The sequence below is a fragment of the Podarcis tiliguerta genome, assembly GCF_965153285.1.
Source record: "Podarcis tiliguerta genome assembly, chromosome: 6".
NCBI classification, from domain to species: domain Eukaryota; kingdom Metazoa; phylum Chordata; class Lepidosauria; order Squamata; family Lacertidae; genus Podarcis; species Podarcis tiliguerta.
The window spans coordinates 9,091,313-9,108,524 of NC_139539.1; the positions used below are offsets into that span (position 1 = coordinate 9,091,313).

A 17,212-nucleotide genomic window follows, 5' to 3' on the forward strand; every position below is an offset into this window, starting at 1 on the left:
AGAGTGCAGACAACAGGACATTTGGAACAAATGTTTTCCGGAGTTCTTTGTGAGCATGAGCCTAGTGTGATGTACACTTATCCAATTCTGGACGCTTCTTTGAAAGCACCATGTGTGCACTAGCGCAACATGTGGTTTGCAGTTATTTTAAAAGATGCAAACCTCCTCTTCTTGCAGCGCAGCTTTAGAGACCACCTGAACCCTTAAATCCCAGCTTGATCACAGAGAGATCATCACTGGTTGTACCCCTGAGTTGGTAAGGCTCATATGACAGAGCCTTCCGTGTCCAACCCTCTGGAATGCTCTTCCAAGAGATTCAGCATGGGAATGTCTCTACACAGACCTTTAGACATTTGCTGAAAACTTCTCTGTGCCACCAAAGTATACACAGACCATTTTGGATAAACACGCCCTGTAATAGTTGATTTGTTTTACTTTTTTGGCAAAAAAAATTAATCAAAGCTTTTTTTAAATGATACAAGAAGATAGCAAACCTAATCTATATAAAAACAAAAGCCTAAAAAGAGAGCAAGAAAGGAAAAAAATAAGCAGTTTCTACTGCTATAAATGGCTTTGATTTTTTTCATGTGGGTAAACAGGGGTTTTTTTTAATAAAAAAAGAATAAATAAATAAGACATATAAGCAAAAAGAACAACACCTCAGAGATTTTGCAGAAAATAGGAATTATTATTAATTCAGAGTATTGGTTGCTTCCCACGTAAAGCGTCTCAAAGTGACTTACAGTTAGTGTAAGGCATGGGTAGGCAATCTAAGGCCTGGAGGCCGGATCTAGCCCAATCGCCTTCTAAATCTAGGCTGTGGACAGCGTGTTTTTACATGAGTAGAATGTGTCCTTTTATTTAAAATGCATCTCTGGGTTATTTATGGGGCATAGGAATTCGTTCATTATTTTTTTTTTTACAAAATATGGTCCAGCCCCCCAGAAGGTCTGAGGGGCAGTGGACCGGCCCCCTGCTGGAAAAGTTTGCTGACCCCTGGTGTAGGGGAAACTCTTTCAATTGCTACTAAGGACAAATCTCTTGGCCCCAAAGGTCATGTGTGCCCCTTGAAATTTGCTTTTATGTTTGGGCCAGCTGTTCCCCTACCTGGAGCCCAGGGTCTAGGCAGTGACTGGGACAAGTGAGGGCAAAAATGGAGGACCCATTGCCTGCAGGTGCTCCACCCTCACTCCCATCAGAGGAAGTTGAGGTTGCCTCTGGGTCCAGTAACCCTTCAGCCTCTCCTGAGCTGCAAAGGCTCAGGGCAGAGAGGCAGAGGGAACTAAGGAGGAGTGCTCGCCTCCAGGCCAGGAGAGGCGAGTCACCAGAGGATCGGGGCCGCCCTATGCCTCGGGGCAGATAAAAGCCGGCCATCCCCAGTCCCAAGTTGCAGGAGCAACATTGTTGGTTGCTAGTTCCTGCCTGGACCCTGTCCTGCTTTCCTGCCTGAGCTCCTGACCCGCCCTAGCTCCCTGCTTGCATGCCTGTTCCGACTCCCTGCATGCTTCATCCGACTCCCTGCCCTGCACCCAGCTTCAGCTACTACAGACTGCCTGCCCGTTGCACCTTTGACCACGGACCGGACTTGGACCTCGCCTCTCGGGTAACCCACGGAACCAGCACACAAAGGTTGCCTTAATGCAACAGTGATAGGGAACCTATGCTCTTCCCGATGTTTCTGGACTACAACTCCCATCATCCCCGACCTCTGGGCATCAGCTGGGGCTGGTGGGAGTTGAGTTCAACCATATCTGGAGGCCACAGGTTCATCCAATCCTGCTTTTAAAGGGGCAGGCAGGAGTTGCCACTTGCGATTCCTACTGACAGCTGAAAGCTCTGTTTATGCTTCTGGGAGCCATTCACAACCCCTCGACTGTCCTCTTTCCTTCTTATCCACAATGCCAGCTTACTTTGGAATCAGGAAAAGTCTCCTTGAAGAAAGTAGGAAGCCAGGAGAGGAGGGTGAAAAAGGAGCCGGCCGCACACAGTTGAGCTGTGATCACTGCCCTGGAAGAAGAAGAAGAAGAAGAAGAGTTTGGATTTGATATTCCGCTTTATCACTACCCGAAGGAGTCTCAAAGTGGCTAACATTCTCCTTTCCCTTCCTCCCCCACAACAAACACTCTGTGAGGTGAGTGGGGCTGAGAGACTTCAAAGAAGTGTGACTGGCCCAAGGGCACCCAGCAGCTGCATGTGGAGGAGCGGAGACGCGAACCCGGTTCCCCAGATTATGAGACTACCGCTCTTAACCACTACACCACACTGGCTCTCCCTGGGGGGAGATATACAAGAGAAGCCACAGTTAGATGTGGTGGATCATTAGGGTATGCACAAAACTAACAATAACAATATTTTTTTTATTTATACCCCGCCCTCCCTGGCCAGAGCTGGGCTCAGGGCAGCTAACACCAGTAAAATTACAATAAAAACATAATAGGGGAGGGAAAAAACCAAACAATTTAAAATACAGGTTAAAAATACAATTTAAAATGCAGCCTCATTTTAATAATAGCCCATAAATCAAAAACATAAGGGGAGGGAAACATAAGGGTCAGACTGAGTCCACACCAAAGGCCAGGCAGAACAGCTGTCTTGCAGGCCCTGCGGAAAGATGTCAAGTCCCGCAGGCTCTAGTCTCTTGTGACAGAGCGTTCCACCAAGTCGGGGCCAGTACTGAAAAGGCCCTGGACCTAGTTGAGACCAATCTAACCACCTTGCCACCTGGGACCTCCAAAATGTTGTCATTTGCGGACCTTAAGGTCCTCCGTGGGGCATACCAGGAGAGGCGGTCCCGGAGGTACGTGGGTCCTAGGCCGCATAGGGCTTTAAAGGTCAAAACCAGCACCTTAAACCTGACCCTGTACTCCACCATGACCCTGTACTCCACTGGGAATCGTAGCATTGTGAAGGGAATAGCAGTCTCCAATGAATTACTGGCCCCCGTAGCAAACTATAGTTTCCAGATTATTAAACCTGACCCTGTACTCCACCGGGAGCCAGTGCAGTTGGTAAAGCACTGGATGAATGTGATCCTGCAGGAAAGACCCCGTAAGGAGCCTCGCCGTAGCATTCTGCACCAGCTGGAGTTTCTGGATCAGCTTCAAGGGCATACACGTTTTCAAGGAAACTGAGCAAGCACTATAACTGGCAGCTCAGGCGCAGAGCATGTGCAGAACAGGGATGGGGAAACTTTGGCCCTCTGGCTGAAACGATGTTCAAATATATAAAAGGATGTTCAAATATATAAAAGGATGTCACATAGGGGAAGGAGAAAGGTTGTTTTCTGCTGCTCCAGAGAAGCGGACACGGAGCAATGGATCCAAACTACAAGTAAGAAGATTCCACCTAAACATTAGGAAGAACTTCCTGACAGTAAGAGCTGTTCGACAGTGGAATTTGCTGCCAAGGAGTGTGGTGGAGTCTCCTTCTTTGGAGGTCTTTAAGCAGAGGCTTGACAACCATATGTCAGGAGTGCTCTGATGGTGTTTCCTGCTTGGCAGGGGGTTGGACTCGATGGCCCTTGTGGTCTCTTCCAACTCTATGATTCTATGATTCTATGTTGCTGGACAACTACTCTCATCACCCCTGACCACATGGGGCTGAGGCTCCTGGGGAGTCCAACAATACCTGGACGGTCCAAGGCTCTCTAGCCCTGATTTGGAAGGTCTCAGGTTTAGTCCCTAGTATCTCCACTTGAAGAAGACTCAGGTACAGTGGAAGACCTCTCCCTGAGACCCTGGAGGTTACCGGTACCTGCCAGCCAAAATAGATGACATAGGACTTGCTTAGAAGGACAAATAGCGAAATGGGATATAAGCAGGGATGTTGGAGGATTCTGATGAAATAAGATGTCCGCTTGTTTGTTCTGTGTCCAGAAAGGAAATCAATCTGGCAAACATGATTGATATTCACTGTTGTTGGTGCCTTCGGTCCACAAACAATATGCAATTGATTATTCCAACCCCCCCCCCCCCGCAACTGTTTGAATTACGTTTCATTTGCACTGGAATGAATGGGGTGGGGTAACATAATGACAATGTAATTTGAGTACAGGGGAATGTTGGTTCTCAAACGTAAACGTAATATCCCCAACCTGCGGCCCTCCAGATGTTTTAGCCTACAACTCCCATGATCCCTAGCTAACATGACCAATGGTCAGGGATAATGGGAATTGTAGTCCAAAACATCTGGAGGGCCGAAGGTTGGGGATGCCTGCTCTACTCTGCTTGACTTCTGCTTCTTTGCTGGCAGAACTCTTCGCGTGGTCAGGAACCCCACTTGCATGAAGGGCCCCTGCACATATAGCTGTATCAGCAAAGGTTGGCCTTTATGGCTGTGGCTGATAGCAGCCATGGTGCAAAATATTTGTGGGTCCCAGGCTGACAAAGAACTGGATGGATGAATACATGACAATGACTTACCATACAGGGGCCTTTTTGAATATCTGTTTCCAAGGCACTTTGGTCTGTTTGGATAAGGAGAGGCCTTTTGCTAAGTCTTCCAAAGGGATGATGAGTTCTGCGTAAAGCAAAGAAGACATATCTAAACCCAGGGTTTAATAATATCCAGAATCAATGCATACTGGGGCTGAAACGGACGTATATAACATCTAAACGTTCTCCCTACCTATTAGCATTAACAGAGAACTATCTTTTAACAAGGGACGCAGGTGGCGCTGTGGGTCTAGGGCCTAGGACTTGCTGATCAGAAGGTTGGCGGTTCGAATCCCCGCAACGGGGTGAGCTCCCATTGCTTGGTCCCTGCTCCTGCCAACCTAGCAGTTTGAAAGCAAGTCAAAGTGCAAGTAGATAAATAGGTACAGCTCCGGCGGGAAGGTAAACGCCGTTTCCGTGTGCTGTTCTGGCTCGCCAGAAGCGGCTTAGTCATGCTGGCCACAAGACCCGGAAGCTGTACGCTGGCTCCCTCGGCCAATAAAGCTAGATGAGCGCCGCAACCCCAGAGTCGTTCATGACTGGACCTAATGGTCAGGGGTCCCTTTACTTTATCTTTTAACAAGAACCTAATTCAAACCTGCCTTGTCATAATTCTTTCGAAACCTTTTCTGGCAATTGCAAAGCTTATTTTGCTCATCCTTCCCACAATCCCTTATTCACCCCCTGTGCCAAATGCCACTTTAGTCCACAATGGGGTCCACAAAAGCACACTTCAGGTTTCTGATGATCAGCTGGGAGGGAGGGCTTGCACTGAAAGTGTCATTTACCCTTTCCATTCACGAGGTATTTGCGCATGCAGTAAACCCACAGCAATGTCAGGGCTCCTGAGAAGTAGAAGACGCTCTTCCAGCCATACCAGTCGAGCAGCAGGGACCCGGCGGCCCCCATCACCAGTGTCCTGGAAGAGGGAGGGAGAGACAGGTCAGGGAGAAGAGTTAAGAGCCTCGGACACAAGAGCACCAGGTTGATGAACTATATTGAATTGACAGAAAAGACTGACAAAATCCGACACCAGGGAGAAGAGACGGTGGAAGAAGATTGGAAATTTTTAAAACATTAGTTAGTATAATATTGTATAATTAAGGAATGTTGGGAGATGGTGGAATGAATTTATATGACTTTAGTTGAAATATGATAAGGATTTAAGATTTAAGATTTTAAGATTTAAGGGTTCAAGATTTAAGGGTCTTTTCTTTTCCCCCCTCTTTATTAGATTGAAGTACAGATAATTTTTAAGATGTTGATGGGAAGATAAGGTTAAAATGAAGCAGCGAAAGATGGAAAGAATTTGCTGACTTAAATTATTAACTGGAATACAAAAAAGGGAGGTGGGAGGAAGTCGAGGAAATAAGTCATTGAAGGATAGAATTGTGGAAAAAATGGAAGGGTTTTTAAATGTTTTTGTTTCTTTTTCCAGTGGGGTGGAGGTGTTGTTTTATGTATTTTTTTTTTAAATAATCTTTCTATCTCTATTTTTCTCTTTTTTATTGTATCTTTTCTCCTCTTTCTTTCTTCTGTAATTATTAAACTTCTAATAAAGATTATTTTTTAAAAAAAATGGAAGGGGAAGGGAGAATTAGGACGACAGGAGGGGAAATGGGAGTTTCTGCTAACCTGGCAAGGACTTTCCCCACCTGCCTGACCCCACCCTCCGGACTTCAAAAGGGGGCTGTTTCCTCTGCGAGAGTCATGGGGGTGGGTAGAGTGAATTTTGCGAATTCAGCAGTGCTGTTTTGGGCTGTTCGTTCGCTAACGTTGTTAATATTGTTTCGTGGATCATGAGTGCTGTAATGCTTTGCCAGTTTTATTGTGTTTTTAATATTCTGCTGGGAGCCACCCAGAGTGGCTCGGGAAACCGAACCAGATGGGCGGGGTATAAATAACAAATAATAATAATAATAATAATAATTTTTGATGGATTTTTCAGAGCTAGCCGACCTGACCGAAAGAGTCCGTGATCAGAAGGAGGAGGAGCACCAGGAAGAATTTCAAAGACTATTTACTTAAATATGCTAAGATAAATTGAATAGAAATGCTTGCAAAGAAATAGATAGGCTAAGGATTTAAATATATGAAGTTATAGAATAATATGTTTAAAGTAAAGATGAAAAGAAACAAAGACGTTAAGAGGATTAAGTAAATTTTATGAGATTTTGTTTTGGAAAACTGTTACAATGATATATAATGAAATTCAGGCAAGGGAATTTGAGGAAGTCACTTAACAATGTCATTAAGATTGGAATAAGTACAGTTATGATGCATATTTGTTTGTTTGCTAGTTTAAAATTTTGGAAAATTTATTTAATAATTTGAAAAAAAAATATTATAATATGACTGTTCTTGCGGTTGCGCTGTTTAGCCTCTTTTTTTATTTTACTGTCAGGCTGCAAAAAAACAGACTTGGAGAGGCGGGAAAAGGAGCATGAGTAGTTCAGTCAGTAGAGTAAGTCTCAGGTTTGAGACCCAAATTGGGGAAAAGATTCCTGCATTGCAGGGGGTTGGACTAGATGACCCTAAGGGTCCCCTTCCCATTCTACGACTCTACTAGTAGAATTTATCTTGTAACTTACCCAAACTGAGATCCTGTCCCAACCGTGCTGTATGTGAATGCCCTTTCGTTCTCCCGCACTTTCCGGGAAAACAGGCTTGCCAAGGCAGGAAAGTAAACCCCTAATAAAAGGTTGAGAGGGAGGAAATTCCGTTATAATCAGCAACAGGTTTGATGCAGGTCCTGTGAACGCTACACAGCTCCTCTTTGCCACTGATTGCCTAAGAAATTCGTCTCTCTTTTTTAATTCCACACCCAACAGAGTACAGTGGGCGCTCAGGTTGCGAATGTGATCCGTGCGGGATGCATGCGCGGGTTGCGATTCGGGACTTCTGCGCATGTGCAAAGCGCGATTTAGCGCTTCTGCACATGCGCGACTGCCGAAACCCGGAAGTAACCCATTCCGGTACTTCCGGGTTTCAGCAGTCCACGACCTGAAAAAACGCAACCTGAAGCGGACACAACCTGAGGTATGACTGTAATGGCGCTGTTTGTCAACATTCTGTTGCTGGCACCTTGGATATTGTGAGCACTGCCTGTCCAAACGTTTGCCAGGAGGGGCAAGCAGGGCTTTTTTCTCCACATGCATCTTTGGATAAAGGTTGACACATGCTGTGTGGGATGTAGCAGTCAAGTACAACATTCCTTGTTTTCCTAGAGTGGACATGCAGGGGAGTGTTTGGCCAGCCAGTCAAAAACTTCCTGTTTCCTCCTGGCTGGGACGTACTTCCTCTGCATGTGACTAGAGCTGGACGTGACCTTACCAGTCCAGATAACAAAAGGACAAGGCACGCAGCACTCTTTCTTTTTGACTTCCTCTGTCTTTGGAGCAGCTTTTAGCTAGAGATGCTCTGTTGACTTTCAGCCAACAGAAGACACTGGGATTATCCCCATATCGGAGAGCTCCACATGTATATACTTTGTAACTAACTCTGCCTCTGGGATCCAACTGTGAACAGAATGTGAGTAAACTACTTTTATATACTTTACACAGGATTGTGGCGTGTTTATTCTTTTAAAAGGGATATAAGGGAACTTAAGTAAAGGTAAAGGTACCCCTGCCCGTACGGGCCAGTCTTGACAGACTCTAGGGTTGTGCGCCCATCTCACTCAAAGAGGCCGGGGGCCAGCGCTGTCCGCAGACACTTCTGGGTCACGTGGCCAGCGTGACATCGCTGCTCTGGCGAGCCATAGCCGCACACGGAAACGCCGTTTACCTTCCCGCTAGTAAGCGGTCCCTATTTATCTACTTGCACCCGGGAGTGCTTTCGAACTGCTAGGTTGGCAGGCGCTGGGAACAAACAGCGGGAGCGCACCCCGCCGCGGGGATTCGAACCGCCGACCTTTCAATCGGCAAGCCCTAGGCATTGAGGCTTTAACCCACAGCGCCACCCGCATCCCCCATAAGGGAACTTACCAGGAACCTAATAGTGAGAGGCGTATACAAGCCTGCAACCAGCTACCCGCTGCACGTTTATGAGGGGAATGTGAAACTCTACTAAGTAGGGTGGTTCATTAAAACCTTTTTTTTAAAAAAATTATCAGTTAATATCTTTGCCCTCCTCCAAGAAAAAGCTGTTTACTTGGCCGTCTTCCAATAATAATAATTCATTATTTATACCCCGCCCATCTGGCTGGGTTTCCCCAACCACTCTGGGCAGCTTCCATCAGAATATCAAAATACAGTATGTCCTATGTCGTGAAGGCTGAAATTTCAATTCAGTGGAGCAGGGTCAAGATATTAACTGATATGCATGAAATTTCAGATATAGCTATATAATCCCTAGTGTAGTAAAATACGACCTTTGGAGCAGGCATATTTTTTAAAAAAAGTTTTTTATGAACCGCCCTACTGCTAAGTAAAGCAACTTGCTAGTGCAGGTTAGGAAGGATATTAATAAACAATTTATCCTCTCCTGCCTCCCTGAAAATTCCCACAGGCTGCTTGCAAGCCCTTTTTGGCAAACGGTCACGGGATGATCACAGCAAACGAGCTGCTCAAAGATTTTGGGGATGCCAGGAAAAGCCTGGAACATGATACAAGTGGTTCAGGTGAAGGAGAGAACTGGCAAAACATTTTAGTTAGGCTGCACTTTTTTGTGGGTGCACCTGAGTAAATTCATTCATTCATTTCCTTCCTTCCTTTTGGATCATGGATTGGCTGAGCTCCCCCAGTCCGTTTCTTGGGAATTTTGGGACAGTCTTGGAAGCAGATCTTCTCACCTTGCAGCAAGCCCATAAGGAACCGGGAGAAAGCGATGAGAACCAGGTGAGCAGAGCCGACATAGGTGAGCAGAGGGGTGATGGCCGTGATGGAGCCCCAGACGGATGCAGAGAGAAGGATAACTTTCACTCCTCCTATCCTAGAAGGCAGAGAAGAGTCAGGGTACCAGCCCCAAGGATGCTTTCTGCACTCCAGGTCCCAAGTTCCCTACCTTACGCCTATGCAAAGCCCGCAAGCAGGACCTAAGTGCCACAACTGATATTCAGAAGCATGCTGCCTCCAAAAGAAGGATATAGCCATCAGGCAGGGTGGATAAAAATCAATGATTTAAATAAATAAATAAATCAGATTTTAAAAATTAAATCAAATTCTTTAAAAATTTTAATCAGATTTATAAATAAATTGCTTTTGGAGGAAAAAGTTTTCTAAAGATAGTTTTCTATTTAAGTTACATAATAGTCCAAAGGCTATTCATCAGGAAATAAGGATTTGTTTTAAGTTTTTCATGTGTGCTAAAACTCAGTCTCAAGTTAGTTTGTTTTTAAAAAGTTGTTTAACCACATCAGTTAACAAACATAGATATATATGCTATAATGCTATTGTTTCAGTTAAATAAGTTGTTTAAATTGTTATTAAGGAAATGATTATTTTTCTCCTTCCAATAAAGTACAGCAGAAAAGTTGTCCAAATATAAAGTTATTAAACCTCACAATAATTTCATAATTATCTGTCTATGTATTTCTAATAGTATAATCAAATCAGTAATTTTTGATATAACTGTAAAAACTATTATTCCAAAAATGAAACCTTCATCTGATTGTAAATATTAAGGTGATATCAGCAAGAATGAGTCTTTCTGTAAAAAAATGATTTAAATCAAGTTTTACTGACTAGTGATTTAAGTTGATTTGATTTAAATCAAATCCACCCCGGCTTCAGGGTTAGTAGCCACAGACAGCTGCCACTCAGAATCCAAGTGGTGAAATAAAAAGTTCTAAATCTAGCGGATTTCAAATAAGCGTGGCTCTCCCCTTCGGCTCTAGAAGGGGCACAGGGCGAGACAAGTCATACCGATCGCTCAGGTGGCCTCCGACGATTTGGGTCAGACAGTAGCCCCAGAAGAAGCTGCTCAGCACGATGCCTGACTGCCTCTTGTCCCAGTCAAAGTGAGCGCTCATGGCGGCAACAGAGATGGGCAGGGCAACCCTTGTGCAGTAGAGCAGGCAGGTCCCAAGTAGCAACGCTATGGTCCATATTCGAGATTCAGGCCTGCAAACATAAAGAAAAAGGAACACTCCTTTTAAAAAATGGCTGTTGTTGTTGTTATTTATTATTATCATTATTATTTATACCCTGCCCATCTGGCTGGGTTTCCCCAGCCACTCTGGGCGGCTCCCAACAGAATATAAAAAACACGATAAAACATCAAACATTCAAAACTTCTCTAAACAGGGCTGCCTTCAGATGTCTTTTGAACCTCAGATAGTTGTTTATTTCTTTGACATCTGGTGGGAGGGCGTTCCACAGGGCGGGCGCCACCACCGAGAAGGCCCTCCGCCTGGCTGTTGCTGTTATTTATTATTATTATTATTTATACCCTGCCCATCTGGCTGGGTTTCCCCAGCCACTCTGGGCGGCTCCCAACAGAATATAAAAAAACACGATAAAACATCAAACATTAAAAACTTCCCTAAACAGGGGCTGCCTTCAGATGTCTTCTAAAAGTCAGATAGTTGTTTATTTCCTTGACATCTGATGGGAGGGCGTTCCACAGTGCGGGCGCCACCACCGAGAAGGCCCTCTGCCTGGTTCCCTGTAACTTCACTTCTCGCAGCGAGGGAACCGCCAGAAGGTCCTCGGAGCTGGACCTCAGTGTCCGGGCTGAACGATAGGGGCGGAGACGCTCCTTCAGGTATACTGGAGGTATACAATTCAACACTTTGAACTGTGCCTGAAAACGCACTGGGAGCCAATGTAGGTGTCTGCCCAAAAACTCATCCCAAACCCAAACTCCCCAAAAGTGCCATGACGATCGGGAAATGGTAACGGGAGAAGGACTGTGAAATCTGGAAGCCCATAGCCATGAACCGGCAGATGGGCGGTGGATTCAGATTCAGTCGTTCTGACTCAAGGAATGAGGCAGTTGAGCAGCTCGGCAGCTGTATCCGTGACTGAGCAGCACAATCTTACTCAGCTACCAGTGATCACCAAAAAGAAGACGACTTGGCAATGCTTTTAAACGCCTCTGCTGTTACTTCTGTGCTGTTTGCAACTGTCTTTACTGCACTTTGAGCCTTGCCATGAGACATGTGCGTGGAAGGCGATTTAATACCGTATTTTTTGCTCTATAAGACTCACTTTTTCTCTCCTAAAAAGTAAGGGGAAATGTGTGTGCGTCTTATGGAGCGAATACAGGCTGTGCAGCTATCCCAGAAGCCAGAACAGCAAGAGGGATTGCTGCTTTCACTGCGCAGAGATCCCTCTTGCTGTTCTGGCTTCTGAGATTCAGAATATTTTTTTTCTTGTTTTCCTCCTCCAAAAACTAGGTGCGTCTTGTGGTCTGGTGCGTCTTATAGAGCAAAAAATACGGTAATTTTCCTGCACTGGAAAGAGGGACGCACTCAACAACCTCTGAGGTCCTTCCTGACTCTTATGACTTTGCAGAGGAACAGCCAAGGACGAGAGAGGATAGCTTTCCAGAGGCAAGATTTGAAGCGGGGGCTTCCTGACTTGCAGGCCGGCTGTCACTTCCCCATCACCCTTCGTGCCTGTTACACTGAATCTGATTCAGATCACATAGCGCAGGCAAGGCAGGTTCCCTTCAGGGCCTCGGCAAGTCCAACTGGTCTCCCTTCCCGTAGCAGCTCCTCACATTGTCACAGGCCTTCAAAAGGCCTGCCACTCACCTGTCATCCTGAACTGAGCTGGCACGGCAGCCCCAGCAGTGGATTAGCAATCCTGACGGTAACTTGGCACGGCGCCCAAATCCTTTGCGGGAGGGCAAAAAGAGAATGTGCTCGCTCCTGCCTTCCGCGAAGACAGTTCTTGGCAAGGGATGCCTTCTCCAACTCCACAGCAGTTTTGACCGAACAAAATTTATTTATAATACATTAGCAAACCTGCTAGCCAGTTAGTTGCAAACGGAATACAGATCCGGATTTGTTTATTTTTAAGCACTGTAGATTTCCCTTAATAGCCTGTGTTTCCCGCTGAGTTAGAAAGGAAGAATTTAAGAGCTGGCCTTTTTGCTCTGCTCTGCTGAATAAGACCCATCTAAATGGGGACTGCAACTAACCCAGGTCATTTGTTCCAGTTCTCATGAAAATATTTAACTCTCATCATCATCATCATCATCAAGAATTACTGAATGCCTATAGCATACATTGCGGGCAAAAGACCATGTGCAATCGGCAATGATGATCACCATTAAGCCATGTAAAAATGGTGTGCATTTTTTAAAATTTCTATGTAATGAACATTTTTAATTGCTGGTTTTATTTATATTTTGATTTTTTACCCCAAGGACTTCCTGCTTTTAGGCTCCTGGCTTTTGATTGACCATATTAACGTACGTAAACTGCTTAGAGCTTGGAGTGTTTTTACAGTTAAGCAGTATCCACTCATTCTGTTAAATAAAAATGAAAGCAAGCAGTGAAGCCAATTTATAATGTTTAACAACCAGCAACCAACAGGACAAATATTTTTCCAGCAAGAAAAGAAGGGTCAATTCCACGCTCAGCAGAAACAATTCTCTCCCCCCCCCCCTTATTTTTTAGGGTCCATGCAAGCATGTGGGGAGTTTGCTATCTGATTAGGTAAAGGTAAAGGGACCCCTGACCATTAGGTCCAGTCGTGACCGATTCTGGGGTTGCAGCGTTCATCTCGCTTTATTGGCCGAGGGAGCCAGTGTACAGCTTCCGGGTCATGTGGCCAGCATGACTAAGCCGCTTCTGGCGAACCAGAGCAGCGCACGGAAACGGCGTTTACCTTCCCGCCAGAGCGGAACCTATTTATCTACTTGCACTGGTGCTTTCGAACTGCTAGGTTGGCAGGAGAAGGGACCAAGCAACGGGAGCTCACCCTGTTGCAGGGATTCGAACCGCCGACCTTCTGATCAGCAAGTCGTAGGCTCTGTGGTTTAACCCACAGCGCCACCCGCATCCCATGCTATCTGATTACCATGTTCATCATGGTGGCTTGACCCAAAATGTCTCAGAATGGGAGTCCGGGTTTTGACAAAAGAACTTTAACTTTCCTGTTCCGGCTCTGGATGTTCCCTGAATAAGCTCATCCACCTGCAAGGATGGGGTCCAAAGGGTTTGCTTGGCAGACTGTGCAAGAGAAGGAACACAGTTCTGAATTTTGAGAAAGAGGGACAGAGGAAGACCTGTGCGCTGGCTGAAACACGGAGAGATCACAGTGAAAGCGGGCAATTACAACATAATTCTCCTTTCGAATTGCAAACACCAGTTTGACCCCTTGCACACATTTTACAGGAGGGAAAGGGGGAAATGCAAAAGGCATTATAGATTACTATCTTGTTTTCCAAATACTCTGCTGGTGTAATAGGATCTTGGCCTTCCTTAGGAAACCAAGGCCTCTTGGGTCTGTTGACAGTCTGTGGACATTGTGGCTTTAATATCGTCCCTACTCCTTAGCCTTATACCCCTCTCTCCCTACCCTTTTCTTAACATCCAGCGCGATGAAGGGCTCTGCAGAACTCATATGTTTGCTCACAAAAGAACTCCGGCGTTTTGGTTGGTCCTCCTGTCATACATTTGCACCCTGCCTTTCCTCTCAGAACTTTCGAACATGGCCTTTCGCCAATCCGCCATTTTATCCTCTTAACAACCAACCCTGCAAAGTAGGCAGAGAGGTAGCAACTGGCTAAAAGATCACTCAGCACACTTCATGGGTAAAAGTACGGCTCCGCCGTCCATTTTAGATTCCGCCTCCCCATGGACCAATACAGTGGCATATTAAGAAAGAAAGTCATTTAGTGAGAAGCCAAGTTACAGGGAACCAGGCAGAGGGCCTTCTCGGTAGTGGCACCCGCCCTGTGGAACGCCCTCCCACCAGGTGTCAAAGAGAAAAACAACTACCAGACTTTTTTAGAAGACATCTGAAGGCAGCCCTGTATAGGGAAGCCTTTAATGTTTAATAGACTACTGTATTTTAATATTCTGTTGGGTGGCTGGGGAAACCCAGCCAGATGGGCGGGGAATAAATAGATAGATGATAGAGATAGATAGATAGATAGATAGATAGATAGATAGATAGATAGATAGATTAGATAGATACTGTAGATAGATAGATAGATAGATAGATAGATAGATAGAGATAGATGATAGATAATGATGATAATAATAATAAGAAAAAGAAAAGCCCATTGCTCCCAAATTCCAGGCTACAAGACACTTGGGTTCAGCGTTCAAAATTTGCCTGGTGCATTTCTCACCTTGCTACTGGCCACTTGCGACCAAGTGAAGATACCCAGGAGCCAGGATGATGCATCTGGAGGCGCCTTCCTGGGCATAGCTGTCAACTTTTCCCTTTTCTTGCGAGGAATCCTATTCGGAATAAGGGAATTTCCCTTAAAAAAGGAGAAACGTTGGCAGCTATGTTCCTAGGGACACTTGGATCTTGACGGTTTTCACACGCTAACAACCCATCCTGTAGAATTCTATCCGTTATATTTTTATCTGCACAATCGGAATGAATTTCGGGAACCAAAATGTCATATTGAAGAATACGACTTCTGGGCCCCTAAATGGCAACCGGACATTCCGTTTTGGTGACTGTAACCCTGGTTTAAGGAGCCATTTTGCGCCTAGCTTATATATCTTGGTAAGGGACGCGGGTGGCACTGTGGGTTAAAGCCTCAGCACCTAGGACTTGCCGATCGAAAGGTCGGCGGTTCGAATCCCCGCGGCGGGGTGCGCTCCCGCCGTTCGGTTCCAGCGCCTGCCAACCTAGCAGTTTGAAAGCACCCTCGGGTGCAAGCAGATAAATAGGGACCGCTTACCAGCGGGAAGGTAAACGGCGTTCCGTGTGCTGCGCTGGCTCGCCAGATGCAGCTTGTCATGCTGGCCACGTGACCCGGAAGTGTCTGCGGACAGCGCTGGCTCCCGGCCTTTAGAGTAAGATGAGCGCACAACCCTAGAGTCTGGCAAGACTGGCCCGTACGGGCAGGGGTACCTTTACCTTTACTTTTATATATCTTGAGTTTCTAACATTGCTGGGGTTGAATGAAGGATTCCGCTGGTGCAAGAGGACTTCATTTTCCTCTTCTACCCCACACGACCCCCTTCCAAATCTGCTCTGGGGGGTCTCCCAAACGCCCAGAAAATATTTTGAGAGGCAGGGACTGGAAGGGACAGGAGAGGAATTTCAAGTCAACTTCCTGCAGAGAACTCTGGAGCTGTTAGTCTTTGACAAACAGCCTCCTTCCCTGTTTGTCATAACTTCTTCCCACCTTTACGCAACAATTAACTAACCAGCCTACGTATATTTATCATGTTGTGGAGAATGATTAACCAAACCTTGACCATGCATTCAAAAACAGCTTAGAACCGCATTAGCCCCACTGGTTTCAGTCAGGTTCAGTCCATGTCTACAACAGAGGCAAAGGAGCCAACTAAATCGCTGTATGAGTGGGAATGACTTTTGCAAGGTCAACGGCGCCTATACCTATACTGCTCCCAAATCTGGGACAACCAACCATGAGAGCACATTTGTGGGAAGCCTGGGGAAGGACTGAGAGTGGGACTTTGTTCGGCTTGCTCAATTATTTAGTGTTACAAGCGGTGCTTTTTTTTCTAAAAAAAAAATGTTTAGAAGGCAGCCCTGTCCAGGGAAGTTTTTAATGTGTGACATTTTAATGTATTTTTAATCCTTGTTGGAAGTCACCCAGAGTGGCTGGGGAAACCCAGCCAGATGGGTGGGGTACAAATAATAATAAATTATTATTTAGACTCAAGAAAATCACCATTTTATAGTTCAAATCAGGGAAAATAAATAGAGTAAATGAGAAAAAGTACAAAGATTCACAAAATGTTTTGGGGTATCCGTACCCCTGCGACCCCCCCAAAAAAAGCACTGGTTATAAGAATTTCAAGGTCTCTGTATAGAATATTCATATATGCACACAATCTAAATACAGTGGTGTCACGCAAGACGAATGCCTCGCAAGACGGAAAACCCGCTAGACGAAAGGGTTTTCCGTTTTGGAGGTGCTTCGCAAAACGAATTTCCTATGGGCTTGCTTCGCAAGACGAAAATGTCTTGCGAGTTCCTGCGATTTTTTTTCACTCCCCACCTCCTTTTTCTAAGGCACTAAGCTGCTAATAGCCTTTTAGCAGCTAATCCGCTAATCCCTTAAACCTTTAATGGCCGCTAATAGCCGCTAAATCACTAATAGCGCTAATCCGCTAATGGGGTTGCTTCACAAGACGAAAAAACCGCTAGACGAAGAGACTCGCGGAACGGATTCTTTTCCTCTTGCGAGGCACCACTGTATATGAACCACGTGTCTGACATAGTATGGGGGGGGGGGGAATTCCTTCCAGTAGCACCTTAGAGACCAAGTAAGTTTGTTATTGGTATGAGCTTTCGTGTGCATGCACACTTCTTCAGAAGTGTGCTACTGAAAGGAATTATTTTGTTTTGACTACGGCAGACCAACACAGCTACTTACCTGTATCTAATAGTATGGGAAAGCAATCCTGGAGCCATTTTGACTCTCCCAATGACCTCAAATATCCCTCTGCAGTAAGGGAGGCAAATGGGGAAAGCCTTCCCATTGGCCTTTTGCTTGCAAATTGTGTCCTAGGGGCGTATTTGTGTATGAATAGGGTGAGCCTGTGTCCTGGATTCAGGAACTAACCATCACAAAAGAATAGCCAGACTGCCCAGGTAATGCAATCAGTGACCATTATCAGGTATCCTAGCAGACAGGATTTCTGCTGTAGATCGTCTCCTTCTGTG

The 17,212-nt window shown here is 45.5% G+C and overlaps 1 protein-coding gene across 2 annotated transcripts in view; it reads right to left on the bottom strand.

The window, feature by feature from the left end:
- Window positions 1–17,212, bottom strand: part of SLC17A9 (solute carrier family 17 member 9) — a 67,978-nt gene that overhangs the window by 45,076 nt on the left and 5,690 nt on the right. For both annotated transcript variants that reach the window (XR_014512857.1, XM_083447517.1), the window contains exons 2-7: window positions 10,298–10,495; window positions 9,226–9,365; window positions 7,025–7,124; window positions 5,222–5,352; window positions 4,422–4,518; window positions 1,911–2,007 (exon numbers count right to left, since the gene is read on the bottom strand). Coding sequence is in view for 1 of the 2 variants with exons in the window: in XM_083447517.1 (XP_083303643.1) it covers window positions 1,911–2,007; window positions 4,422–4,518; window positions 5,222–5,352; window positions 7,025–7,124; window positions 9,226–9,365; window positions 10,298–10,495 (763 nt within the window). In the remaining variant the exon portion in view is untranslated. The remainder of the gene's footprint in view (window positions 1–1,910; window positions 2,008–4,421; window positions 4,519–5,221; window positions 5,353–7,024; window positions 7,125–9,225; window positions 9,366–10,297; window positions 10,496–17,212) is intronic.